The sequence below is a fragment of the Pipistrellus hanaki genome (assembly GCF_964339955.1).
Source record: "Pipistrellus hanaki genome assembly, chromosome: 8".
In the NCBI taxonomy this organism is placed as follows: Eukaryota; Metazoa; Chordata; class Mammalia; order Chiroptera; family Vespertilionidae; genus Pipistrellus; species Pipistrellus hanaki.
In genome coordinates this window covers 67348649-67375621 of record NC_140510.1, presented here as the reverse complement: position 1 = coordinate 67375621, position 26973 = coordinate 67348649, and the positions used below count along the sequence as shown (strand labels likewise).

The 26973-nt window shown below is 54.3% G+C and overlaps 2 protein-coding genes across 11 annotated transcripts; one reads left to right on the top strand and one right to left on the bottom strand.

Moving 5' to 3' along the window:
- The first annotated feature begins 681 nt into the window (after positions 1-681).
- DNAJB2 (DnaJ heat shock protein family (Hsp40) member B2) lies at positions 682-12501 on the top strand. Of its 7 annotated transcripts, none has more exons than XR_014795786.1 (11): positions 682-869; positions 1149-1249; positions 1887-1996; positions 3015-3068; positions 3237-3359; positions 4141-4233; positions 4432-4534; positions 4710-4780; positions 5625-5831; positions 8506-8738; positions 12409-12501. XR_014795786.1 is itself a non-coding variant. In XM_084892800.1 (10 exons), the coding sequence occupies exons 2-10, from the start codon at positions 1185-1187 to the stop codon at positions 8508-8510; spliced, it is 831 nt and encodes a 276-aa protein (XP_084748926.1). In that variant the 5' UTR covers positions 682-869; positions 1149-1184; the 3' UTR covers positions 8511-8899. The 7 variants fall into 7 exon arrangements, 5 of the variants coding, with proteins under 5 accessions (XP_084748926.1, XP_084748925.1, XP_084748924.1 ...); XR_014795787.1 differs by having other exon boundaries at positions 716-869; positions 4144-4233; XM_084892800.1 differs by lacking the exon at positions 12409-12501 and having other exon boundaries at positions 8506-8899.
- PTPRN (protein tyrosine phosphatase receptor type N) lies at positions 9356-25435 on the bottom strand. Of its 4 annotated transcripts, none has more exons than XM_084892792.1 (23): positions 25185-25434; positions 23702-23752; positions 23349-23462; positions 22296-22392; positions 21300-21561; positions 20861-21215; positions 20317-20451; positions 19521-19555; positions 18597-18862; positions 18320-18406; positions 17921-18000; positions 17681-17745; positions 16789-17007; positions 16169-16369; positions 15924-16071; positions 15699-15772; positions 15383-15460; positions 15188-15307; positions 14115-14281; positions 11153-11206; positions 10448-10512; positions 10242-10315; positions 9356-10035 (listed from the first exon to the last, which is right to left on the bottom strand). In XM_084892792.1, the coding sequence occupies exons 1-23, from the start codon at positions 25297-25299 to the stop codon at positions 9964-9966; spliced, it is 2934 nt and encodes a 977-aa protein (XP_084748918.1). In that variant the 5' UTR covers positions 25300-25434; the 3' UTR covers positions 9356-9963. The 4 variants fall into 4 exon arrangements, with proteins under 4 accessions (XP_084748918.1, XP_084748919.1, XP_084748920.1 ...); XM_084892793.1 differs by having other exon boundaries at positions 20317-20448; XM_084892794.1 differs by lacking the exon at positions 18320-18406 and having other exon boundaries at positions 25185-25435.
- Between the last annotated feature and the right edge of the window lie 1538 nt (positions 25436-26973).

Here is a 26973-nt window from a genome sequence, read left to right as displayed (position 1 = left end):
CTTTCCTTTTGTATTTTTGTTTTTGTTTTTTGTTGTTGTTTTGTTTTCCTTTTACCCTTTAACCCTACTTCCCCAAACGTGTCAAAACTGTCAGTAAGAGGTTTGCAACTGTGCATTATTTAATCATCCAATGGTTGTTTTTGAACCCCACCACTGTATTTGAGCCCCAATACTCTAGTACAAAAACAAACAAACAAACAAACAAAATAAACAAAAAACACAATCTCTGCCCTGAGGAATTTACATTTTAGTGGGCAAAGTAGATGTCAATCAAATAAACAAATAAATGGTCATTTGTAACTCTGCCAAGTGTGATTAAGGATGCCTCAAGGTGCTATGAGAGAGGCAGGTCTGTCCTCTTTTTGAGGACCTGGGGCTAGAGGTGGAATCTGAAAAAAGGGGGGAAGATTTAGGCCCAAAGGGGAAATCTGTGAGTCCTTGAGGTGGCGATTTCCTCCAGGGTAACTATCGATCATTGAGCCTGCTTACAGAGAAGCGACAGCGGGACCAGGGGCCAGGTGGCTTCTTGGGTGTCAAGCCTGGATGGAGCTCGCCACCGTCTCCCAGGTCCCAGCTGGGGATGACGTCGTCCCGGTGCAAGCCCAAAATAGCCGGCTCCGCCCCCATCTCCCGGCAGCCCATGCAGCAGCACCCCCCCACCTCCACCCCTCCCCACACCCCGGTGACTGGCCGGACCGGCCTCCTCTGACTCTCTAGTAGTTTCCGTGCAGCTGACGCATGCCTGCGCGCACAGCTGGGCCGGGAGCGTCCTACGCAGCAGCCGCGAGCCAGGCAGCCGGTGCCAGACGGTTCCCCGCGGGGTGCAGGGGCGGGGCGCCGCAGGGGCCGGAGGACTCCGGGCGGAGGAGGTGCGGGCAGGGTGCCGTTCCGACTGGGGGCTCTGGGCTGGGCTGCGGAGTTAGGGGCTGCTGCGATAGGGCTCCCTGGGCCTGGGCACCGAGATAGCCAGTGGCACCGGCCTGCGGGGGCCGATAAGGCTGCTCGAGCGAGCCCGGTCCCCGGCCGCGAGCAGAGCCCGGTGGGCTCCGCTTCCCCTGGGAGCGCCGCCCGCCAGCCACCCTGGGGGGCTCCGGCCCCAGGGAGGCGCCCTTGGGTCTTCCTGCCTGACTCGTCCTTCTCTCCTGCAGCCCACGGAGGCCCCTCCTGACTGCTGACAGGTTGCCATGGCATCCTACTATGAGATCCTAGACGTGCCGCCGACTGCCTCCGCAGATGACATCAAGAAGGCGTAAGTGCCTCCCCTGCGCACCGCACAGCCTCTCCCACCCCCGCCTCCCACCACCGGCACCTTGGGGCCCGTCAGAGACAGAGCCAAGTCCTTGACATCTGTAGGGAGGAGGGAGACCCCCGGATGAGCAGGAGAACGTCCATAGCTGTGAAGTTCTGCTGGGAGCTGGGCCCTTCTTTAGTAAACTTTCCCTTCTCCTCCCTTCTAGTCCTCCCCCAACCCCCAGCCCCTAGATGGGGGCTTTCTCAGGATGCTAAAGATGCCCAGGCACTGTGACCAGGAGGGACCACAGCCCCTCTACTCTCCATGGCCACATGTATACGCTCCCCCTTACCCCCCTCCCCCCCCACACACACCTTTGCCACCCCAGCCCCATGGAGCCCCAGGGAGAGTTGGGGCTGCGCCTTCTCACCCCCACATTATCATCTGTCACTACAAGTGGTCCTAGCACCGGCTGCAGAGGAGAGATAGGACTCCGTTAAAGCACTGCAGCTGAGGCCGCCCAGCTGCTGGGGTGGAACAGGCTCACGTATGAAAGGATGTTGGCTGGCTAATGGGAAAGTGGGTCATCCTGTTCTCTGATGGGAAGTGCCCGCATTTGTCCCTCGACCCTCCCCTCTGAACCCACTTCCTGTAGGTATCGGCGCAAGGCTCTACAGTGGCACCCGGACAAGAACCCGGATAATAAGGAGTTTGCTGAGAAGAAGTTCAAGGAAGTGGCAGAGGCATATGAAGTGCTGTCAGACCGTAAGGCCACGGACAGAGCAGGGCAGCACCCATCACCCCCACTTCATGCCCCATTGCATTCCTTCCTAAAGCCATGCCTTTTCCAAGCTGGCATTTAGGTACCCCCCCCCCCACCCACACACGCACTTCCCACAGGGACTCTGGGGCCTTGTTCCTTCATATGAGCACCTACTATGTGCAAACTACCTTTTTGTTCTTCCCCTAATCCTCTGAGCTCAGTGTCTGCTCCCCAATGTCTAGTAGTTGCAACATGGGTCCTGAGCAAGGAAAAGATGCTGGCATGTATGCCGAGCCGCCTCTGTGCCAGGCATTGGTGGGTGTAATCTCCAAGGGTACTCACAGTCATCCTGTGAGGCAGAATCTATCACCCCCATTTTACTGGCAAGGGAACTGAGGCTGGGAGTGGCGAAGTGACTTGCTCAAGATCACACAGCTGGAATAGGAATCCAAGTCTTTTTTTCATTCATTCAAAAAATATTCATTGAATGTTTATGGTGCTGGACAGTGCCTTTTTGCCCTCTGTTGCTCCTTGTTGGGTCCTGGGGAGCAATGGAGGGCAAAAAGGCACTGTCCTCATCCTGATGGGTTTATCACTTTCTGGTCAGGGAAGATTGACATTCGCCAAATAAATAGATAAGCAAGAGTATTCCAAAGGAAAGTAGCAGGGGGCTGTGATGGTCCCAGAGACCTCTCTGAGAAAGTGACATGTAGGCTGAGCCCTAACCAAGAATAACACAGTAACAATGAGCTCACATTGACAGAACACTTACTATGCATCAGGCATGGTGTTAAGCTGTTTACATGAATTGTCTCAATTTAATCCCGCAACAACCCTAGGAGGTAGGTGCTGTTATGTCCATTTTACAGATGAGCTTCAGCTAAATCCTTTAGCCCCTGTCCCCTTTGCACTTTGCTACCCCCAAGTGTCAGCCTCTGGGCGGTCTTCTGAGGGTCTTAGGCCAAAAGGGGAGGCCGTCACCCCAGAGGCAGGGAGAAATGACCTGGTCTCTTCTTCCAGAGCATAAGCGAGAGATCTATGACCGCTATGGCCGGGAAGGGCTGACTGGAGCAGGTAGGTGGGGTGGTGGGGCCCAGAAATGGAAGCGGGTCAGGGAGGAGAGGGGGAGGGCAGCTTCTTGCAGCGGATGCTCTCTCGGGGCTCCTGGCCGTGCCTTAGGTGAGGTGCCCTGGCTCTGCCAGGATGTGCACGCTAAGCCCCCTCCTCAATCTGCCTCTCCAGGAACTGGCCCATCTCGGGCGGAAGCTGGCGGTGGTGGGCCCGGCTTCACCTTCACCTTCCGCAGCCCCGAGGAGGTCTTCCGGGAGTTCTTCGGGACTGGAGACCCTTTCGCGGAGCTCTTTGGTGAGTGGACTCCGGAGGCCTCTGACTAGCTTGACTCCACCCCCCAACCCCCTCGCAGGCCCGCCCTCCTTCCGCTGGGAGGTCCTGATGGGGGAGGCAGAGAGGGAAGCAGAATTCCACAGACAGAAGATGTTGTGGGGGTGGGCCCAGTGAGAGTGGGGACAGAACCTTACACAGGCTTGAACTCACGTGGCCCTGGAGTGGCGCTTTGGAGACTTGTCATATTAAACGATAACAATGATACATTGTTAGGCCTCCACAATGACAGCCATGAAGCAAGGCTCAAAGTCTCACGTGACAGTATTAATGCCATCACAAACAACCATTTTTTGAAATGCTTAATATGAACCCTGTGAGGCAGATAATTTTATCCCCATCTGCAGATGACAAAACTGAGGCACTTTCAAATCACTTGCTTAGAGGCACAGCAGATGGCAGAGCGGGACTCATCGCTGTGTTTGCCTGACATCACACCATACTGCTCTTCTTATCAATATAAGGAACTATCTGTCCTCCCTCACTCTTTCCCTTCCCACCTACTTCCTTTATTCTTTATTGTGGACAAGATTCACTACTGAGCTTTTTCACATATAATATTAAAAAGGAATGTATAAATAAGTTCAAGTAGAAAAAAAAAATCAGACTTATGGTTTATGATTAGCAGCTTATGTTTCTAGACTTTAAAGAAGGATTCACACACACACACATATATATATATATATTTTTTTTTTTTTGAGGAAATCTCTTCACCAGATGATTGTTAATATGCTTACTGTTGCAGAAGAATTGAGCCCCTTCTCAGATCTTCACAGCCGGGGTTCCCGACCCGCAGGCCCCTTCTTTGCCTTCTCGACCTCCTTCCCTGGACGCGCTAGTAAGTGCTGTCCCTTCCCATTTTCACAACCTCCGCGTCCTGGAACCCCTTGCCTCAGCTCCTGGCTTTTCCAGGGCGCTCTGCTGCATCCCGAGCCCTGCCTGTGGGGGGACCACACAGGTTCCTGGCCCATTGTGACTGCAGCCTGCTGCATACAACCCCGGTCTAACAACCTCTCCTCCTCTGTCCCAATGCCAGATATCTCCGCCTCATCTTTCTCCTTCAGTCCTGGGGCTGGTGCTTTCCGCTCCGTTTCTACATCCACCGCCATTGTCCAAGGACACCGCATCACGACACGCAGGTGAGGGCTCCTTCTGGGGCCATATGGGGTGGAGGGGGGAGCTGCATACAACCAGAAAGTCAGCCCCTTGAGGGCAGAGCCCAGTCAGTCCTGTTCACTGCAGCATCCCAGAGCCTGGACCAGCGCCTGTGGGACTCAGGCATGCCCGCTGAATGACCTGTGCTGTCTCCCCCAGAATCATGGAGAACGGGCAGGAGCGGGTGGAAGTGGAGGAGGACGGGCAGCTGAAGTCCGTGTCAATCAATGGTGAGGAGCAGCTCTGCCACTCAGTCCCTGGCAGGAAGCCCCAGCCCCACGCCCCAAAGCTACCTTCTCACACTGCTGCAGTCTCCACTCCCTTGGAGCAGGGAGGGAATGGCAGCCACAGGCCAGACTTGCAGGATCTCTTGTTAGTGATCATGGGGATGGGAACCAGGACAGGGGCTTGAGAAGCCTCCAAGGACACAGCTAATAACCGTTGTCATTAGTGGGGTGCATTTGTAGAACTCTGCTGTTTTTAAGGCACTTGCATGCATACCACATCCTCTATATTCTTCAAACAGCCAGGGAAAAGCAGGGCAGTTGGTGTTTGCCCTAGTTTTCACTGGAGGAGGCTGCGCCTCAGCACAGTTAAATGGCTCTAAACCCACGTACCCTCGGGTCCAAGGCTCTGTCCTACTTAGTACGTAGGAAATCCAGGAATGAAACTCAGGACGCAGGATTCCTGGAGATGAACTCTTATCACAACTCCTCCTAGTGCAGGGTGGTCACCATGGCTACCCTTTCATGCCTGTCGACCTGCTAACCCTGGGAACGCTGTGCTGTCTGTGTAATCATTGGAACAATTTGGCAATGCAGGGTTTCTCATCATTCCCATTTTATAGATGAGGAAAGGGAGGCTCAGGGAGGTTGAATAACTTGCCCAGGGAGGTAGCTCATGCTGGAACTGAATCCCTGCCCAAGTTCATAACGACTATGCTAGGTGTTCACATGCATGGATGCCAGTTCCAAAAGAGGAGCTGGAAGTGGCCAGAGTCGTTGCTGCATGAGGCAGCCTGGCAGGATTCCCCTGCGCTGGGCCAGGGCCTCATTGTGGCTGTGACTCCTGCAGGTATCCCAGACGACCTGGAACTGGGTTTGGAGCTGAGCCGTCGGGAACAGCGACAGGCTGTCACCTCCAGCTCCGGGGGCACTCAGGTGCAGCAGCCCCCTGCCTCACGCCTTCTTGACAGCAGTCTCTTGGATGAGGATGAGGACATGCAGCTTGCCATGGCCTACAGCCTGTCAGAGATGGAGGCAGCTGGGAAGAAACCGGCAGGTGGGCGGGACGCACAGCGAAGACGGCAGGGGCAGCCCAAGGCCCAGTACCAAGATCCGGGCATGGGGGGGACTCATGGGAGTGCAAGGGATGACACAGCCAAACCTGGCTCACCCCTGGAGGATAAGGCCTCTCGGTGCCTCATTCTCTGATCACCAGGCTCACCCCACCCCAATTCTGGTGACCTGGGTCCTGCTCACTGTCAGAACAGAGGGGGGTGTGGCCCCTCCAATTCCATGCTCCCCCTACAGTTTCCCTCCAGGTCCCCTGCACTCCAGTGTGGACTCAGGCTTTGCTCTGCTGGGCTGATAGGTCCCTGGTGAAGCCCAGGCTGGGGGCACCAGGGCTGTGGGAGGACCTGGGGAGCCAGGATGCACTTCGTATATGATGGGGGCTCCCTAAGGGGCATTAGTGGTTTGGGGCAGGCCTTCTGTGCGCAGATCTTCTGCAACCTGTGTTGCTGATGATGTCAAGGAAGGAGGACTTGGCCTGGGGTTCTCTGAGCCCGAGTCGCCAGCTCCACGGAGGAGTCTTCAGCTCTCCCTGTCCAGCTGCAGGCACCTTGCCCTGGTTTCTGCGCTGTGTTGAACTCTGACTGTCTCTGTTGCTTCCCTTCTGGTGCCGCTGCTCTTCCTTACTCTGCAATTGCCCGTGGGCCGCATCGCTTGCTTTCTCTGCTTTCTGGCTAGGACTCCCTTCTTCCTTCCCCAGAAAGGCCTCTCTGTGTGTTGAGGAAGATGCTGTGGCTGGTAGGGCCATAAGGTCTTCCGGGGAGGCGAGCTGGGTGGGGTGGGAGCTTCTGGGTCATCCAGATTCGGAACCAGAGCCCACTCTTCCTCCCTTCCTCTTGCTGCCTCAGCCTGCCCTAAGCCTCGGGACTAAGTAGAGGTGAGGCCTGCTAACCCTGGAACAGTGGGATAGTGCCAGAGTGCCCCAGGAGGGAGGCCTACAAGGAGATGGTGCCCCATCTTACTTCACTATGCATCAGGGCTCAGGGAGAGGCCACAGGTCTAGCCCAGGTCTGCATGCTCTGTGGCACTATCCTCCACGGCTTGCTGCTGACCCTCTCTCCTGTCACCCACCCCCACTCTCTCCCCAGATGTGTTCTGAGCTGGATGTCCGGGATCCAGAGTCGATGCACAGTTCCTACAGGACAGCGCTCTCCTCTGTGCGCTGGGAGGGGACCCTCCATTCCTCTCCCTCACCTGTGCTGAGCATAGAGCTGGGCTTGGGTGGTGGGTGGGGGCTGGGTGGGAGGCGTCAGTAGTCTTAGCCTGTAAACTCGTCACTGGGTGTTTAGTGCTGTCTCTTGGATACTACTAGTCCCAGAATGCAACACACCCGGCCTCATTTCTGATAGATTGTGCTTGGGGGAAGTGGTGTGTGGTTATGGAGCTGTGCATCTTGGGACATGTAGTTCCACTCCAGGTCAGCCTGTCACTGGCTGTGAGATGGGGAGAACTTACCATTTGACGTGTCCCTAGCAGGGATGGTGAAAATGTGGATGAAGGGGTAATGGTCCGAGCTTCCATTCCCCTGACACCTCTTGCTAGCAGCTGGATTAGCGTGTACATATCAAAGCCCTGAGGCATCTGGGAGAGGCTCTTTTTCTGTGGACAGTACTGGGGTCTGAGGAACAGCTGGGACGGGATCCCTAAACTGTTGATGGGTGTGGACCGGCAGAGAGCTTGAAGGGAAGGCGCGCGCGTGCGTGCGTGCGTGCGTGCGTGCGTGCGTGTGTGTGTATCTGGGATTGGCATGCGATGGGTACTCCAGGCATGTTGCTGCTTGTATGGCTTCTATGGCCTCTGACCCCGCTGACCATTTTTTCCAGCACCACAGCTGAGCTGCCACTCCTCCTCCCTGCCTGGGGAGCCCAGTGGCCAGGGAGGGGAGTGGTGGAGCCGGGGTATGCCAGGCCCTGTGTCATTGTGTCTCAGAGACCTATCAAAGCCAGCTGGGCTGAGCAGAGGCCAGAGGGAAACACTGGACGTCAGTCAATAAAGCTGAGTTTTGAGAGCTCGGTGGTGCTGTGCGCCTGTGTCCTTCCTTTCCAGGGAGGCCCGGGGACCTCTGGGACAGTGGGTGACACACCTTCCTTTAGTGCCCAAACACCTACAGGTTGCAAGCCTTTCAGGCTGAGGGCAGACATCCCCTCTTTGACTGGTCTGCTCCGCCCCTTCTCACATTCCCTCTACCCACCCCCACCCACCACTGCCCCAAGCAGCACATGTGGAATCCTGAAAAGTGCTCACTCATCTCCTGGGGCCCCACAAATGGCTTTGCCAGGCAGCTGTGTTTCCCCTTATGCAGGGACCCACCACCCAACACTCTGCAGCACAGTTAGGACCAGACTAAGGTATGACTAGACTGAAAGCCTAAGGACAACAAAAAGCAGGGGACACATGGTGAGAACCTGTGCAACTGTACGTAGACTGAGCCCTTTCACAGGTTTCCTTAGCCCAGAGCCAGTGGCGAGTCTCAGGGGCCCGCCTCCCCCATGTGGAGTGGCACAGGTCTGCCCCCAACTCCTCAGGACCCGGGGAGGAGAAAGTCAGGCACCTCTCCTGTCCTCTAGACACTTGTAGAGATGCCCCTGCAGCCACTGGGCAAGCACCTTTTCATCGCCAAGCGGGGCGGTGCGGCTCACCACCAACTCTCTCTCCCATTCCAGGATAAACGCTTGGCTCCATCGTCAATAGCCAAAGGTCCATAGTGTATTTTTCTGAGAGCAAGGAAGCAGCCTAACCTGAAAGAAGAATTCCAAGCTTCTATCTGGAGTGAGAGAGAGATCTTCTGGGATTTTGCCAAGTGGTGGTTTTGCCCACTTCTAGCCTTTGAGAGGTCAAACATACTGGAATGTATGAAGATTAAACAAGTGAATGCATGCGCCTCAGTCGAGCCCAGGTGAGGCCTAGGAGGACCAGGGGGTCTCATCGTTGGTCCCTTCGCTCCCTACAAGGGGCAGAGGGGACTTGCCCTGTTTTCCAGGTGAGGGGACTGAGCCTTGGCAAGGTGAAGTGGCTGTAACTCCCAAGTAACTGCAGGCCCAAGGTTCATTTTGTCTCATTTCTTTGTCTGAGGATGCTCATGAAACACAAGGGAGGGCGCATCTGGGACCATACGGGAAGGACAGTTCTGGGAGCAAGGGGATAGGGAAGAGGTGCCCCTTGCCACCAGGCGACTGTCTGTTGTGACATCTCACAGCCTTGGTCTACCTGAGTTTAGGTAATTTTGCCTAAGGTGTGGCAGGCAGTTTGCTTAATCTTAATCTCAAGCCTGCACGACGTACATCATTCCTGAGGCCCAAGGGCACAAAGCAGCTGCCTGAGAACTGAGAGGAGAGGCATTGAAGAGGTTTGGCATGCCTGGGTTCGAATCCTAACTCCGCCAACTCCAGGTTATTAGCTCCCATTCGAACCCTGGAGAGCCCGCGCCTCTCCCGAGGACCGCGGGCTGGCTCCAGACAGAGGCTGCGGCCCCGGTCTGGAAGCAGAGCAGACAGGAGTGCGTGGGAGTCCAGGTTGCAGCTGCACACACAACACACTAACTTTATTCACAACGATACAAAAGTAGATTTTTCTAGAAATGTTCTGTGCCAGAGGGAGAAAGTTGAGCAGCACGTGACAAAAGGCAGGGTGTTGGGAGAGGAGCGCTGAGGGTGAGGGCAGGAAGGGGAGGGGCCAGAATGTGGGTCAGGGCGCCGGAACAGCAGGCAGCAGGGGCTGGAGAAGCAGGGGAAGCTGGGGATGGCGGCCCTTCCACCCTGTTCTGTCCACACTGGAAGGTGGGAGGTGGGGGTGTCCCCACAGGCATGTTTGGAGCATCCAGGAGCGGGAGAGGCGGGCCAGGGAGATCAGGCAGGAGGAGGCTCTGGGTGCAGTGACTGCCCACAGCTCTCCTCCTGGCTGGCTGCCAGCTCCCCCATGGGACGCCTGGGGCTCCATGTGTGTGAGGCTGGGAGCAGGCCTGCCCCTTCCCCCTTCCCGTACCTTCCTAACACTCCTCCTGGAAGGGCCTTGCCCAGGAGGGACCATGGTGCGGGTGGGAAATGAGGAGTGGGTACACAGATAGATGCTCACACAGGCATAGAAGGGGCGGGGCCAGGCTGCCCATTGGGGGCCCCTTGGGCTCACTGGGGCAGGGCCTTGAGAATGGCATTCACCTCTTCCGCCACAGCTGTCAGGGCAAATTCAAACTGGTCCTGGGAAGGGCAGTGGGAGGAGAGTTATGGTAAGGCCTGGTCTCTGCTCAGGCCTCAAGGGGCCTTTAGAAAGGGGAGCTGGGAGGCCACTTGGTGGGGGGGAGGGGGGCCACACAGCAGGCGGGGAGGCAGGCAGGAGAGGCAGCTGCTGCTGGTTTTCCCGGGGAAAGGTGGCAGTGAGGGAGGGGGCAGGGAAGAACAGTCACCTTAGAGCGGACCAGGCCAGGTCGCTGGTCGCGGACATGCTCCAGGGTGGCGGCGATGTCAATCTCCTTCACTCCTGGGGGCAGGGGGCACAGGGCAGCTCAGGGGGTGTTCAGAGGAGGACAGGACCCAGTGGCTGGGCCATCCTGGGGTGGGAGGCTTGGCAAAGCCTGGGCTGGGCTGCAGGCACTGTGGGGAGGGTCCTCACCTTTTGCCATGCGGTTCAGTACCATGTCGATGAGGACGTAGGTGCCAGTCCGCCCTGCACCATCACTGAAACGGGAGAGGGCCACAGCCTCAGCCCAGCGCAGGACCCAGCAGACGGGGGGTGGGGGGATGTGAAGGCCTGGGGTGGGAGGACACTGGTGGAGCCATTAGAACTGGCTCGGAGAGGGTGTCAGTGAGCTAAGGTTGAGGGAACAGTTACAGCACCTGGGCCCTGGGAACTGGGCCCTGAGTTGGAAGCCTGGGACCTCTGGGGTGTCACTTGGGCAGTGGGCCAATGAGAAAGATGAGCCCTGGCTCAACCCTAGGGTGGAGGAGGCAGGAGGAAATGGGATGGGTTTCCAGCCCGTTTTTGTGTAAATGGCCAGATGGAATATATTTCTACCTTTGTGGGTCACGTAGAGTCTCTGTTGCTCATTTTTCTTTTTCCCCTTTAACCATTAAAAAATGTGAACACCATTCTTAGCTCATGGGCCATTAAAAGCATGGTATGCTGAATGTAGCCCACGGGCTGCAGATGGCCAGCCGGCATCCAGGGCACAGGCAGGTGGTGTGCGTGGAGATGTGCACTGGGTAGGGTATAGGGCGAGCGGGGCCAATTCCAGGAATGCTCCACCTCAGGGCCCTCTGGGCCATGTCGAGCCATCTTGTCCCCTTCCATCCCCATCTCACAGCCCCCTGCACGCACCTGCAGTGCACAATGATGGGGCAGGAGCGGCCCCGGTAGCACTTGTTCACCTTCCTGCAACAAGAAATGGGTGTGAGGGCCAGAGGGCATCAGAGGGAAAGGAAAAGCGAAACACACATCTGTGGACCCCTCTCTCTTTTTCCCCCACAAGCCCAGAACAGAGGAGGGGAGAGGGCTGGAGAGAGGAGTCAGGGCCGGAGGCAAAGAACGGGAGGCGGTTTAGGTAGCACTGGGCTTGCCTTGGCACTTACAAGCTCTGTGCCCAGACTACACACCTGCAACAACTGATTTTACCTCTTTGAGCCTCACTGATCTAACCTGTTAAATGGGGGTGATAATGATAGCAAACTTCTCCTTAGGGTTCTTCTCATGTCTACATGAGCTAATCCATGTAAATAACTAAGTGCCAGGTCTAGCACACAGTAGATGCTCAATAAATGGTAGTTACTATTAACGATAGTGCATAATATTAACAGCCACATCTCCCAGAAGTTCAGGGAGAATGGGCTTTTTGGTGAGTTCAAAGGTGTCAGTCTTGCCACATCATTACACCCCTCTGCCCTCCTCAACAACTGCCCAGGCTGACCCCTTCACCACTCAGGTTCCCTTCAGTGCTCATAGCTGGGAGGTCCTATAGCTCTAGGCACAAAGTTCCTTTATCCAGGCCAGGACAATCCCTCAACTCAAAGCAGTGCTGCTGCCTATCCCCCTGGATCAGCCTCACCTCAGCACAGGCACTCCGTGGTTGGGTCACATTCAGACTTGGGGTCCACTTGGACCTCAGACTCTTCTCTGCTGCCCTCACCACAGCTCACCAGGAAGCAGAGGATTTCTCCTTCCTTTAGTGACCCAGTCTGACCTGCCCTTACTCATTATAACCTTCTTGCTTTGAGAGTAACCTGCAGAATCCTGATACCCACTATGGGCCAGGACTAGGGAGGACTGTTTTAGGGGCTAATAAATGGTTTCAGGGGAAGATTCCCCCAGACTTGTAGGGGCAAGGTGACTTTGAGTGGTTTTAAAGGAGTCCACATAGTTTTTCTAGCACATTCATTTATACATCAGAGGGCTGGGGTTGAACAGAAGTTGCAATAGTGGTTCCCAACCATCTAATAATAATGATAATGATAATAAACAGTATTGAGAATCGAGCCTTGCTATGTGCCAGGCACTTAAACTAGATTTTGCAGACTTTATCCTTTTGATTCTTGCCACAACCCACTAAAGTATGGCTGGGTCATCATCTCATTTTGCAGGTAAGGAAACAGAAAGATGGCAATGAACTTGCTCGGGGTCACTTTCTGAGACTTCCCTCTGGTGGACCTTCAATAAATACTATATTAAATAGCAATTTGTTCTGGGTGCCTAATGCAAACGGGGTTTACATAATTCAGCCTAACGCAAAGGAACATAACTTTTTAGCTTACCTGGGCAGCCTTAAAATGGGTCCAAGTTCTAGAAAGATTTTTAAAATGTGGAAAACAGGAAATAGCTCTGATGCCCCTGGCCTTGGTTTTGAGAAGCCAGTGCCTCAGGCCCAATGGGTCTCAGTTAGAAACCGTTGTTCTGAGGCTCAGAAACTCTCCCCAGGTCTTCACCCAACTCTGCTCCTCTGCTCTCTGCCCAGCACCTAGAGACCTCAGGCTAGCCTGGCAAGGGGCAAAGAAGCAGGAGGAGGCCGCAGCGCGGGGGAGGCCCCGCCAGGGCGACAGGCTTCAGCCCCCTGTCCGGGGAGAGGAAAGCAGGGGAAGCTGGAGCCTGCCCTGGTTGTGGTTTTGGTGTCAGGGCAGGGTGAGTCCCTCAGCTTCCTGTCCCAGCCCCCACCCCATTCCACCAAGTCCCCAAGAATCCAGAGACCCTCCGACACTCCCTTTGATTTGTCTCTTCTCTGTGTTTCCATAACCCCAGCTCTCCCAGCAGCCTTTGGGGTGGTCCCTGGACCCTGTGTTCTGTCTGTGTTGTCCATGCAGCGGCCACACCTGCCAATGATCACTTTTGTGACTATGCAACTGGAGCGAGAATACTAGCTGCAGATCACAAAAATGACACTGGCAGCTGTGTGTGTGTGTGTGTGTGTGTGTGTGTGAGAGAGAGAGAGAGAGAGAGAGAGAGAGAGGGGGCGGGGAGGCAGAAGAAGGAGGGGAGATGGAAGGACAGAGAAGGGGAGACAGACAAAGGGAGGGGGAGATGAAGACATATAGAGACAAAGTGGGGGAAGACAGACAAAAGAGGCAGATGGGACAGAAGTGAGGGAAAAGATGGTTGGGAACAAGAAAGGGTACAGTTTGAGAGAAATGGGCTAGAGGGTAAGAGTGAATCAGTGATACAGAGAGATTAAAAAAAAATAAGGAGAGGGAGAGTGGAGAGGAAAGGGAAGGGAGGGAAAGACAGAGGAAAAGAGAAATAATAGAGGCAGAGAGGGATAAAGAGGGGAGAAGGGCAGCAGGAGTCAGAGGCAGAGAGCGGACAGCAGACACAGAGATAGTGCCAGAGGCCAGGAAGAGCAGGACAGGAGGAAACCCGAGAGCCAGGAGGCAGGGGCCAAGCAGAGAGAGAGAAGGAGAGGGGAGGAGCCAGAAATAAGGTGAGCCTCTCTTGGGAGAAGTAGGTAAATAAGAAGGAGCTAGTCAGAGAGGCAGGGGAGAAAAAGAGCCCGAGAGAGAGAGAGAGAGAGAGAGAGAGACAGCAGAACATCTGATAGAGAAGAAATGGACCTGGACCACAGGAGTGGAGGGATGGGCACAGAAAGAGCATCAGTCCTGGTTTGCGGCCCTTTGGAATGGGGAGCTGGAGATTAGGCCAGGCTCTCAGTCAGGAAGGGTCTATCTCCCAAGGCCAGGAGGACCTGGTGAGCTAGGAGAACGTGGGGAACCCAGATCCCAGCTTCCTGATCCCCGGCTCTTTGGAGCCTCCCTTAGGACGCCCCATTGATCGTCGGGCCAATAACATCCAGTGAGCTCACCTGCGGAAGTCCAGCAGGGGCCGAGTGGAGGCCGGAGTGCCCTCTGCCGGCCAGCTGAGGAAGTGGAACTGCGTGAGGGTGCGCGTCTCTTGGGTCTGCACGTTCTTCAGATAGAAGCTCCGCACCAGGAAGTCCTCGCACCAGATGTGCTCAGACACCAGGTTCACCTGCCCAGGAATGGGGTCTGGGTCTGAGCACCTCAGGCCCTTCCCATGTCTGCGTGCTCGCTCCTTGGCTTCTTCAAATCCTCCCGGCCTCAGAGGCCCCTTCAAATTCTGAATCCTCGAGAAGCTTACCCAACCACCTGCCCCAGTCTCCCAGCTGTGCCCAAGAATCCTAGCTGCCTGTGTCACTTACCTACTGCTTAGGGCAACTGGTGGCTTTTCCACCCAGACATAACTAGAATGAGCTTCTTGAGGCCAGTGTCTCCTTCCTCTTCCTCACATAGTGTAGGAAAGTGTCTGTGCCACACACACATAAACTGAAATTCTGCGATATTTTCATTTGACACTTTTTCTTTGACTATGAGCAAGACCAATACAAAAAACTTTGTTTTTTAAGGAAGACTAGTGTTCGTCTGGTGATGAGAAGCTTCTGTGGTGCTCTTGTGTCTCCGGTCATACAGGGGGACCCTCCCATTGGTTGGGAATTGGTTCTCCCTTCCCCTGCTTTGCCTCAGTTCCCTACCAATCCTCTCTCTTAAAGGAAAAGCGCGTTCCTATTTTTCATAAGCCACGTGTGACTAATGGTATTTCTTTCTCCACTTTGGCTTCCAGGGAACTCGGAGCCAAGTTGGGCTTAATTGAAGTAGATCTTAAATCATGGGCTTTGGGGACACTCGTCTTCCATGTCTCTTGGCTCTTGACTTCTTGCCTCAGTTTCAGCAGTGTTATAGTCTTACTTCTGTAACTTTCACGATAAGTCCTTACACATGCTTCTGGGCCCTAGACTGCATGTGAGTATATGTGTGGACGCATGTGTATGTGTATATACCTCTATATCCATACGTGTATGAATGCTTATCCTCCATGTTCCCCACTCCCATTGTCCCCTGTCCGTGGGGTCCTGCTGACCTCATATATGTGGTAGAGGGAGGAGCCCTCATCCGGCCAGTAGCGATCACACTGCTTGACACCGTCCTCCACCAGGGGGGTCAGCATGACGATGACAGTGCAGCCACTCTCCCACACCATCTAGGGACAGAGACTCAGGCAAGCTCCATTCTAAGCTCACTGGGACCTGGAGAAGCCCTCCCCGCAAGAGCCCACCTGCCAGAAGTCTGCGATTGTATGGGACAGCGGGCCCTGCGTGGCGATGTAGGCTGGCATCCGAGGGTCGTGCTCAATCTGAGGGCAGGGAAGACACACCGTGAGCCAGAATGGGAAACGCCTCTGTGGAAAGGGTTGGTCAAAGGGAGCAGGCCGGGGTCTGGGGAAGCCTGAGAACCCCCATTTCCATGTTAGGATATCAGGCCCCACAATCCCAGGGCCTCCGGTGGGGTGGGTGGTGATCATACAGGAATGGAGTTTATGGGAAAAGAATTAAAATGGGGCAGAGGTGGGGCCAGGGGCCAGGGCCACTCACAATGGGGCTGGCGTTGATGTAATCACTCCGAGAAGGGCTGCTCTCCACCTTCAGCTTGATGCGGGCGTGATCATCTGCACAGACCCCCGCATCCCACCCCAAGTGCCCCCCAGTTACTGGGGTCCTGGCATCTCTGCCACTTAGCTCGAACCAGGAGCCCAGCCTCTTCCCCCACACCCTCCAGAATGCCCGGCAGAGAGTGGTCAGCCAGCAGGACTCACTCACAGGGCAGGAAGTCTGGGTGACGATTCTTTTTGATGTTGCCCTCCCCCTGGGCGGTGGCACAGGTGTTGGGCTCTGCCTGGTAGGCACACAGAGCCTGCCACTCCTGGGCCAAGCGATCCCGGTTCCGAAGATGGTCCTCCATGTATGCCTGCAGGGACACCACAGCCAGGCTCTGGGCCACCCTGTCAGCACTGCCTCCCCCACCATCCTGCCCCTCGCCTTTCTGGGCCCAGGCTGGTCCTGACCAGAATCATGTGTCCCGTGGAGATGTCCATGTTGGCCTGGGCGGGCTCCTCGCACCAGGACGGGGTGCTGCTGTGGGAGCTGGGGCTGGCCTGGGCCGCATCACTGAACTGGGAGGACACGCTGCTCACCCGCGAAGGCTCTGGCGGACCCTCTGCCCGGTTGAACAGGGACTTTGTGGCCATGTGCTGGCGGCACAGGTCCTGCAGAGGAAGGATCCAGAGGGGTGCAAGGGTGGCCTTTTCAACAGGGTCCTGGGTTCCATTCTGGGTCCCCAGGCTCATCCTTGGTTGATTTTGAATGACACCCATCTTCCTGTTCTGGCCCTTGTCCTTTTTCAGGGCTGTTCTGCATGGGTGGTGCCTATGACAACCTCAGATATTACAGAGTGGGATCCCAGAACCCCAGAATTGTAGAACTGGGAAGAACTTAGGGACCATCTGCTTCCTATTCCAACCCATTCAAAACACCCCACAACACTCCCACTGGGGCTCCTCCAACTCCTCTTAAACATTCCGAGGGATGGGCACTCTCTCCCCACCCCCACCTCCATCCCAGGTGAGACCCAGACTCCCAAGCCCCTTCCATTCCCTCTCCTCTGCAAGCTTCTGGGGCTGCACACCTGGTACTCAAATGTGGTGTCGCCATGGGCCCCCTCAGGCCCCAGGGCTGCCAGGCGCTCCTTGTCCCGCTTCCGAGCATGCTGCCGCACACACAGAGCCACGGCCAGTGCCACCAGCAGCCCGGCCACACCCACCAGGGCCACCAGAGTCAGCAGCACTGAGCGCATGGGAGAAATACTGCGGGCCTGTCGGGGAAGGACTGCTGCCGCCTCCTCTCTCTGCGGGAACAAGGTAGAATCAAGGTGGTGGTGGTGGGGCGGCAATGCTGGGGAGAGATTTAGGAGCTGCTTCTCACCCCTGTCCCATGCCACACTCCCTACTAAGGTAACTCCTGGGGCAAAGCTGGGAGAGCAGAGGCATGATGGTACAGGCAGAAGGGCTCAGATGGACCCCAAATCTTCCTTCTCAATCCCCATGAGACCAACTCAGCCACACTTAGTTGCTGCAAGCTTAGTGGGTGACCCCACCAGGAGTCCTTGCATTTAAAAATGAAACTAGAGAAGTGGAGAGACAACCTAAGGAATCAAATAGACTGTGAGGCATCGGTGTGGGATGAAGAATCGAGCTATAGTTTGAGTTTAATGTCTTTTTTTGTGCAAGGTTGTCTTTTGGAATTTAGAGATTGCTCTGAAGGCTATGGGCTCTCCACTAGTTCTTGCCAAGCATGCTACCTTCCTATGTATGGAAGGCTGGTCCTGCAGGGAGGAGCCACTGGGGCCATCTGCTGGCCAGAAAAACAAACTGCATGGGGAAGGGCAGCTTTGGAGAAGTGGGTGAGCCAGCCAAGTATATAAGGGTTCAGCTCCCCGTTCTCCTGTCAAGTTTGCCTCCACCTCTTGTGGGAAATGTCAGTCCTCTAGGGCTTTGACTGATTGTGCAGTTAGTTCCTACCTGTCCCACTCCTGTCTGCAAGATCTGGAGCCCTGTCTGTGCTTCCAGTTCAGACTTCACCAGCCCTGCAGGGAGGACGTAGGTCAGGCTCTCTCCAGCCCCATCTGGTCCCCACCTCATGTCATGCTATTCCAGTTGGCAGGCAGAGCCCATGTGAACTTGGACTATTTCAAAGGGGGCATCAATCATAGGCCTGGGTATATCCTACTAGGGCTGGGGCTGGGGCCAGGCAGGATTTACCAGCTTGCTGGGTCACATCAGCCAGAGACAGGTTCTGTTCATTGTGCCGGATGCGGAAGGTGAGAGCTGGTCCCACCACACTGCCAAATAGGAGCTATGTTACTGCCTCACCCACCATAGACCCAAGACTCTGAAAGAGAGGCCAGCTCTGACCCTCTTCCAATTAGAGGGGTGGGGTTGAAGCCAATCAGAGATGCCCTACAAGGGTATTTGAAGCCAGGGAGACACTGGATGAGGCCAGCTGCAGGGCTAGGTGTGGCTGTACCTCCAATGCACCTGGGAGCATCTCTTACCCTACCTTGGACTCTTCCCCTCCTCCCTTGAGTTCCTCCAGCCACCTACCCACTCAAGCCAGCTGCCTTCTAGATCCCTGCCTCCCCAGCCAGATACCAGCCCCACCTGATGTTGATGAAGCTGCCCGAGGACATGTGCACATGCTCAGCCAGGATCTCCAGCAGCTTCACTCCTACAGCCAGACTCAGGGGCCTGGAGGGGGGCAGCAGGCAGAGGAAGAGGTGGAGACCCTCTTGGCCACTTTCTTGAAACAGGCCACCTCCTGCAGAGCAGCCCACCCCCCTGTCTACTTCACACGTGGATTTCTACTCTCTGCTTCCTGCCAGGCAAGCCAGCCCAACCCCCAGGGGACTGGAAGGCTTCCCCAGGCTGGAGCCCTTACTTCTGGTCAGTGACAATGTAACCATACTCCTCTGCTGAGGGCCGAGCTGAAGGCTGCCCCGCCACCGTGGGCTGGCTCTGGCTCAGTGGACTTTTCTTCTCCACCAGGATAGGCATGGCAGGGGGGCCAGCAGCTTTGGGGGGCTCAGAGCTCAGCACCTGCTGGGCTTTATCGGAGATGGGGTGGGCGGTGGGGTATCCAGGCAGGGAGGGTGTAGGAGGTGCAGGCTCCGCGGCGTCTCTACCCTGCACCTGCTCCTCCATTGTCTGTTTAGAAGAGATGATAAAAGTATGGTCTCTGTATAGTGGAAGGGCTGGGGGTGGGTTTGGGCTGGGAGTCTAGACCCTGGACCTTGAACACAATGGTGCTTAAGACTTGTTTCTTTCTGTATCCTCAGGGCTCAGTGCATGTTTAGGTACAAAGAGGGCACCCCAAAAAAGTAAGCCAAGTAGACGAATAAATGAAGGAGTGAATGAGTGGAATATGATCTGTGATAATCCACAGGATGGGGCTGGAGTGGGGGGAATCTTGGGAGCGTGGTTTGGTAGGTAGGTGAATAGGCAATCAATAGTTTTTAGACTCTGATTTAGCAACAAAATCTTTGACATGAAACAGCTAGAGCTCCTCAAGTTCCAGGAACATTAGGAACCCGCCTGCTCACAGCTCCCCACTTCCCTTGGGGCTCCTCAGAGCATGATGTCAAATGATTGTATTGAAAAAAGCAGTGAATCAAGAAATGCTAGCTTCTAGTCTGAGCTCTGCCATCAACTTGAGGTGAAACTTAGGCAATGACTGTGGGCCTCGGTTTCCCCAAAACAAGGGCTGGAGAATACAATTCTGGGTCCTGATTCTGAGGTTTAGATTTTAGCAAGGGGGTTTGCTGCCATGGGGCACTTATGAATCAGAGAGGTAATGGGAACTCACTTTCTTGATGTCAGCTCCAATGTTTACAATCCCTCCTGTAGAGACAGGAAAAACAAGACTCTGGGCAAAGGGCCAAGGCCAAGGTCCACACAACACAGATGGCAGGAAGGGCCAGAGGCCTGAGCCTGTTACACCTGTGGTGGCCTCTTTCCTCTCCATCAGTGACCAAGACTCTATCATTGGTCTCATCCTTAGCATGGCCTCATGTCTCTGTGCTTTTTTTTTTTTTTTTAATTGATTTCAGAGAGGAAGAGAGAGATAGAAACATCAATGATGAGAGAATCATTGATCAGCTGCCTCCTGCTCAGCCCTTACTGGGGATCAAGCCTACAACCTGGGCATGTGCCCTTGGTTGGAATCGAGCTTGGAACCCTTCAGTCCACAGGCCAACACTCTATCCACTGAGCAAAACTGGCTAGGGCTCTGTGCTTCTTTCTTAATTTTTTTTTTTTTAAATTTGGGAATATGGGAACCAGGTGGGAGCCCACCTCTAGTGGGAAGACTAAGCCTTGCTTTGGCCTTCTCATCCCTTTTATTCAGGTTTGGGAGTTCATTGTTTATTAACTCTCCCCTCTGTCATTGGCCACACCTCTCAAAACTATTTGTTCAGTCCTCCCTCTACTCTAACCCCTCAGCTCATCACTGCACCCCCTTGCTCCTTGCCCTTTGCTGGCAATGACCCCATGTCTCAAAAGAACTCTGAGCCTAACCTTGACCCTTCCCCTCTAGGCTGCTACATTTGATCTTGAAAGGTGGGGCACGAGACCACTGCTAGTCTCTCTGCTTGAACACTCACCCGGATTTCGTCCTGCACCCTTGGGCAGCAGCTGCAGCAGGGTTGAGAGAGTGGAGAGCTGCTCAGGAGTCAGCTGACGCAGCTCCACCTTGTAGCCTGCCAGCACAGCTGCCAGTCTCTGCAGAGTCACATCTGCTGGGAGCCAGACACAGAGCTAAGGGCTGGTAGCAAAATGGACTTGTAGGACTCAGATGCATGAGTTGGGGGTAGGAGGGGACTAGCACATTTAAGAGGTTTTTATCAAACACCAAGGCACTAATGTTCTCCCCTTCCAGCCCTTCTCCACACTTTGGGGGAAAGATCTTCCTGGGGCCAAGACCAAACTTGGGCTGACCATGGACTCCTAGACTCTCCATCTGAAAGAGTCATGTCAGCTCCACATACTCTGTACCCACACTGTCTACCTAGTGCCTGGCATAGATGAATATATCAATAAACATTAATTCAGTGTTTGAATGGCTTTAAGGACAAATTAACAAGTACAAGGATAGTCAGGATAGCCCCCCAGAAGCAGCCTCCACAAGCAGATGCTGAGGACTATTACCTGGCTGCTCTGCTGGGGAAGGAGTCTTCTCTCTGAGACCCTCCAGTCCTTCCTCCTCATAGCTCTCCGAGGAGTCCTCTGCCTGGCTGCTGTCCCCTGGTGCTGGCAAGTTTGGTGCCCTGGCCCTGCTGGGTACTGGCAGCTCCTGGGCCAGGTAGAGCAGACTTGACTCCTGGAAAAGCTGAGCAGGTGAAGGCCCTGGAGGGTCCCCATAGGAGTGGCCAGGGTGAGCCCCAAACATGTTTTTGGGGGCAGTTCTGCTGAAGAGGGCAGGGGGGTCAGCCTTGGACAGAGGGCCAACGCTGACCATCCCTGGGGAGCTCTCTGAGCCCCGGGAACCATCGCGGGAGCCAAACTGTGGAAAACCAGAGATCCAGGTAAGAGCAGACATCAGGGCTGGGGGATTAGGGAGGGGGGTGGGGCAGTGTCTAGGGCTCACCTGATGGAACAGGTAGGGCTGCAGCAGAGTAGCTTCATAACTCAGGGCAGGGTGAGGGGGCTGTGGGGACAGCAGCAGATTCTCCAAGAGGGGGGGCAGCAGCTCAGCCTGCAGAGGGGACAGGGAGGAGCCAGCCCCAGCCCCGTCCCCACCCGCTGGAGGTCTAAGCAGTCGGTGTGGGGCTGCAGGGGCAGGGCCAGTGGGCATGCCCTGTAAAAGCAGTTCCTCAGCGGGACCAGGTCTCCTGGGCACCAAGCCAGATCTGGGGAGGAAAGCAAAGTGTGTGTGGGAGGGGAGGAGGTTGGTGTGTGGGGCAAGGGCATATGGAGCCTACAAGGCAGAGCCGATGGGGCCAGACAGGCTCAGGAGTTTAGAGTGAGGCTGACCTCTTAAACAATGAGGCAGCTCAGGGGAGGAGAGAGTAGCATGGGGAAGGCCAGAAAGCCAAGACGGGGGAGAAGTAACAGCCTCCCTGGTAAGCCTGGGTCCCTGAAACACAGGGGCAGAAACTAGGGAAACACGAGGTAGGGATGGAGAAAGGGAGGACAGCAGCAGCGGAAGGCAGCCTGGAGCCTCTCTAGATGAACTGTGGCTGCACTGTCCCTTTGCCCCTGGGTGCATGTCCCCTACTCTCCATGTAGGTTCAAATATTCAATACTCTGCACCTCTACCCCACTCTACCTTCTTCAAACTTGTATCATAACCTGTGTCCCATGCCCTCTTTTACTTTCTCTGCTTTACAGGGTCTGAACAATGCCTTCAGAGGCCCTTACCACAAAAAAAATGACAGTATCGCCTATGATATACAATTCAACACAATAATGAAACTGAACATTAAGCAACTTCTGCTCCTACCGGGTATATGACCATTCCTGTACTTCTTGTATCCATACTTCAGCCTGCTGACCTTGGCACCCATCTCCCTCCCTCTGTCCACCAGCAAGGCCACAGACCCACCAGTCTTATGGTGCTAAGTGGTTGAGAAAAAATGCCTACCTGTCCCTTGGATGGGGCTCAGGGGGGCGAAGCCTGGGGATGCGTTCCATCTCCTGGGAGATCACATACTGGGTGAGGTCATCATGCCAGGACAATCCTGCCAGGGGGCAGGATAGGGTAAGGTTGGCTCAGCACAGTCTGAGGGTCCAGTAACAGGGACCAGTAGAGATCACCACTGTGCCCCTTCCCTGCAGTGTATTGAGTTTGACAGAGCAGAGGAGCAGTGGAGAGGTTCAGAGACCTGGTGGGTGATCTGAGCTATCCTCCTCCCACCATCAGGAACAGATTTTGGAGTCAGACTGCCTCCAGTAAGATTGGGTTTCAACCCTCTGCCACTCACTAATTGTGTGACCTTGGGCAATTTGCTGAAATTTTTTGAGCCTCAGTTTTCTCATCTGTGATATGGGCATTTATACCTCCCAAGATGTGTTGTGATAATTAAAATAACACAATATAAAGTGGTTAGAATAGTGCCTGTCACATAGTGAACTTCCAATAAATGCTATTATTATTATCATAATTATTATTATTTTTAAAAAATATATTCTATTGATTTTTTACAGAGAGGGAGAGAGATAGAGAGCTAGAAACGTCAATGAGAGAGAAACATCGACCAGCTGCCTCTTGCACACCCGCTACCGGGGATGTGCCCGCAACCAACGTACATGCCCCTGACCGGAATCGAACCTGGGACCCCTAAGTCCGCAGACCGATGCTCTACCACTGAGCCAAACCGGTTTCGGCTATTATCATAATTATTATTTATAGTCTTTTTGTTAATCCTGAAACTTAGTTTTCTTTATTCCAGTGGCTTCTTCTAGAAGCCTCCTCTGGACTCCTCCAGAGAGTCTAAATGTGAAGAGCCCATCTCTAGGGTTTCACTCAACTCCTATCTTGCTTCCTTGTCCAGCAAGGGCTGAAAAGGTATGGCTCTAAGAATGGGTGTGATAGAAATGTCTCATGAGAGAAATCCTTGAGTCAGGTGGCCCCTCACTTCCCCACCCTTATCTAACCAAGTTCCCGTCTCTCTCCTCCAGTGCACACAGACCTCACCTTGGGACATGAGCTGTCGGAGCACACCTTGTAAGCGTTGAAGAACTGGGGACGTGACTTGCAAAAGGGGCCGAGCCTGCCCCACCCCCACTTGGCACTGTCCAAATAAGCCATCTAAGAGCACAAAATTTGTGTTAATACAGGATGTGAACAAAAAGCCTTTCAAAGTCCAGGTTACAAATGGGCAGGACTCTCCACATCTCCTCTCTTGGCTTCAGAGAGGTCTGCTCCTCCAGGCTAGTTGCCCTTCTGCTCAAGCCCAGTACCCCTTCTCCCGCCAGCCCCCCCCCCAAGTCTACTGTGTGTGTGTCCCCCCCCCCCCCCATCTAGTAAATCCTATACCCAGGTCTCACCCTGAATACAGACTTCGAGGTGAGAGCAGAGTCTACGGTCAAACAGACAGCCTGTAGAGAGAGACAGGTGAGCAGAGGTTCAGACAACCACACATAGAATAGTCAGATGGATGGACAGGCTGGGAAAGGGAGAAGCAGATGGGTTTATTTTTTCCATCCTAAGGAAGAGGAGGGAAGAGGCCTAGAATTCTTAAGAGAAGGGAACACAGTGTCTGGCTTTGGGTTTTAAGCATCTGTGAGTCTTGGATCCTTTCCATAAAGGTTCAGTTCGCTTAACCGAAGGATGGGGAAAAGGAGCTTTCCCTGTGCATGGGGGTAGGATCAAACCTTCTATGCTCATAGAATTACCATGGGGGCTTTTGTGGCCAAATTCCGAGGAAAGGGGGATTTTCCTCCCCAAATCTCCAAAAGCATTCTAACTATGATAGCCCGGGACTCAGAAGCGGTAAAAACCCTAGCACATCTCCCTTCTGTGTGGAAAAGGGAAGAGGGTGGGGTAATTTTAAGGCAGTGCTTCCCACACTGTCCCCACTCTGGATGGCCCCCCGGCCCGTTGGCGCTGTCCGCGGTGCTGAAGCCTGGAGCCTGGAGCCGCGGAGGGCACGCCTGGAAGCAGTTATGGGAAGGGAGGGGTGACAAGGCGAGGAGTCTCCACGGGATCTGACCCCTCCACCGCTCGCTCCAGCCTTCATCTACCATCCTACCAACACGGCGCCACAGGAAGTATCCTTCATTTACCTCCAAGCCCGTGGTGAAGGAGGACGCCAGACAGCTAGGCTGCACCCCTTCTCCCAGGAGCCCCTAACTCCCACCCTCCCCCGGCCCATGAGTCAGCGCTGACTGTCTCTGCCCGATGAGATGTGAGTCAGCACTGGGCCAGGCGGTGGGGAAGGGGATGGGAGAGGACCCTTCCCTCTTCACGCTCCTATGTCCCCTCCCCCAGCTGTCGCCCTCTTGTCGGAGATCAGAACACAGCAATCGGGCTCTCTAGGCACAAAGAGAAACCCTGACTCTCCCTCCCCTCGGCCTGATTTTCTACAGGGAGCAGGGACTCCTAAGCTCGCGGCCCCGACGCCTGTCTCCCGGAGATCAGGATGCCCCCGCCCTCCCCCTACCCACCTCGCCACCCCTCAGCACCGGTCGCCACTTTGGCGCCTCGGCACGAGTTGCTTCTCCCGTGGACTTGGAGCCTGTCTCTAAGTCCTCTGTCTATGGACCCCCATTCCTCCCCCCCAAAACCCGCGATCTTCCCTGAGCCCACTTCTCTAAGGTCCCGCCCCACATCCCAGCCCAGCCTCCAGGCCTACGCCCCTTTCCTGTCTGACGCCCTCTTGTCGTCCTCATCTCGCCATGCCTCCCCCTACCCGGCTCCACACGTATTCTACCCGCGACCCCCACCTTGGACGCACTTCCCCCGCACCCCCCACTGAGTTTTGCTCCCGGCACCATACTCCTCTACCCGGCTCCCCCTTTTCCTCCTGACCGTGAGCACTAATGGCGCTGCAGCCTCCCGGGCGGCAGCTCAGCAGCAGGAGGCAGAGGAGCACCCGGAGACCTCCGGATCCTCCGGGACCCCCAGGCCGCCGCGGGCGCCGCATCCTCCCGGCTCCGCGCGCTGGCCGCCCAGCTGGAGCTGCAGCGACGCTGGCGGGAGCCTGCCGGAGGGTCCAAGGCGGGGCCTGCCACTCCTACGAGGCGGGGTCTACACGCCCCTCTCACTGCAATTTGGCCAACCCCAGGCGGGCAGTGACGACACGTCCACCCCCGGCTCTGACGCTCAGCTTATGTGCGTCATACGTGGCGTAAGAGCACTGTTTTAGCAGGGGACCTACCCACCCCCTCCTTCCTCCACCAAATATGTGCCTCTCTAGAATTCCCACTTGGCCCTATCCCTATGCTTTTCCCTAGAGACCACCGCCTCTATGACCCAGCCACAGGGCTGGCGAAAAGGGTGGATGGGGACCAGGAAAGATACGCGAGTAGGGGAGTATAAACCCTAAGATGAGGAGCATTCAAGTGACCACAAAGGTATCTAAATTAAGAGCAGCAATGGTTCTGCGTGTGTGCCTGGATTCCAGTTCTTGCAATGCCACCTACTGAGGGTATAACTTTGTGCAAGTGTCTTAACCTCTGTGTGCCCTTTCCTGATCTGTAAAATGGAAGTGCTGATAGCACCTAACTCTTGTGGATCGCTTAAACAATGATTGCACTGTCATATACCAAACACTTGGTGCATACTTGCTTTCGCTATTAGCCTTGACTCTCCTTCCTTTCGCCCTCTTCCACCTTGAGTCTATTTTTTTAAAAAAATGGTCTACCTGCAAAATACTGTATCACCACATCTCTCCATATTCACTATTCTTTCTAAACCACTGTGCTCTTTCCTCCCGACTATTGTAGTAATCATATAACTGGTTTTTGGCTTCCACTTTTGTCACCCAGTGAGCTAGGGAGTGAGCTTTCTAAAGTTCAAATTTGATCATTTTACTCTCTTGTTTTTCAGTAAAAAAATTTCCAAAATACAAAAAATGATCGAAGTGCACAGTAAACACTCATGCACTCACTATCTAGACATAACAGTTATTGGTATTTTGTCATATTTGCTTCTTTTTAGTACTTAAAAGTAAACAGTACTAATTTTCCTTATAAATGTTTCAGTATGCAACTCCAAGAAATATATTTTCTCACATAACTAAAATGCTATTATGACATCCAATAAAATTTTCAATAATGTCCACTATTATTTGATGCTCAGTTCTTTTTCAAATTTCTCAAACTGTGTTTTAAAATGCCCCTTTCAGCTGTTTTGTTCAAAATAGGAGTCATAAGCCGAAACTGGTTTGGCTCAGTGGATAGAGCGTCGGCCTGTGGACTGAAAGGTCCCAGGTTTGATTCCGTTCAAGGGCATGTACCTTGGTTGCAGGCACATCCCCAGTAGGGGGTGTGCAAGAGGCAGCTGATCAATGTTTCTCTCTCATCGATGTTTCTCTCTATCCCTCTCTCTTCCTCTCAGTAAAAAATCAATAAAGTATAAAAGTAAAAAACAAAACAAAAAACAACTCATCTATTTACTGTGCACTACATTAAAAAAAAAGGTAATAAAATAGGAGCCATAGACAACCACTATGTTTGGTTTGATTTATTTTCTTAATTCTGTTTAAATTAGCATAGGCAGAGTTCCTCCCGTTCCCCATCCCCAATTTTTAATATTTTCTTGTTGAAGAGATGAGTCAACTTTTCTTCTGAATTTGTCTGGTTATTTCTTCATGATA

Coding starts and splice junctions, on each gene's coding strand:
- DNAJB2 (XM_084892796.1), top strand. CDS start 1,185: ATGGCATCCTACTATGAGATCCTAGACGTGCCGCCGACTGCCTCCGCA. Junction 3,069..3,236: donor GGAAGGGCTGACTGGAGCAG/GTAGGTGGGGTG, acceptor CTGCCTCTCCAG/GAACTGGCCCATCTCGGGCG. Junction 3,360..4,140: donor CCCTTTCGCGGAGCTCTTTG/GTGAGTGGACTC, acceptor TTACTGTTGCAG/AAGAATTGAGCCCCTTCTCA.
- PTPRN (XM_084892792.1), bottom strand. CDS start 25,299: ATGCGGCGCCCGCGGCGGCCTGGGGGTCCCGGAGGATCCGGAGGTCTC. Junction 18,407..18,596: donor TACATTGTCACTGACCAGAA/GTAAGGGCTCCA, acceptor GCCCCCCTCCAG/GCCCCTGAGTCTGGCTGTAG. Junction 15,773..15,923: donor TCACCCAGACTTCCTGCCCT/GTGAGTGAGTCC, acceptor GGGTCTGTGCAG/ATGATCACGCCCGCATCAAG.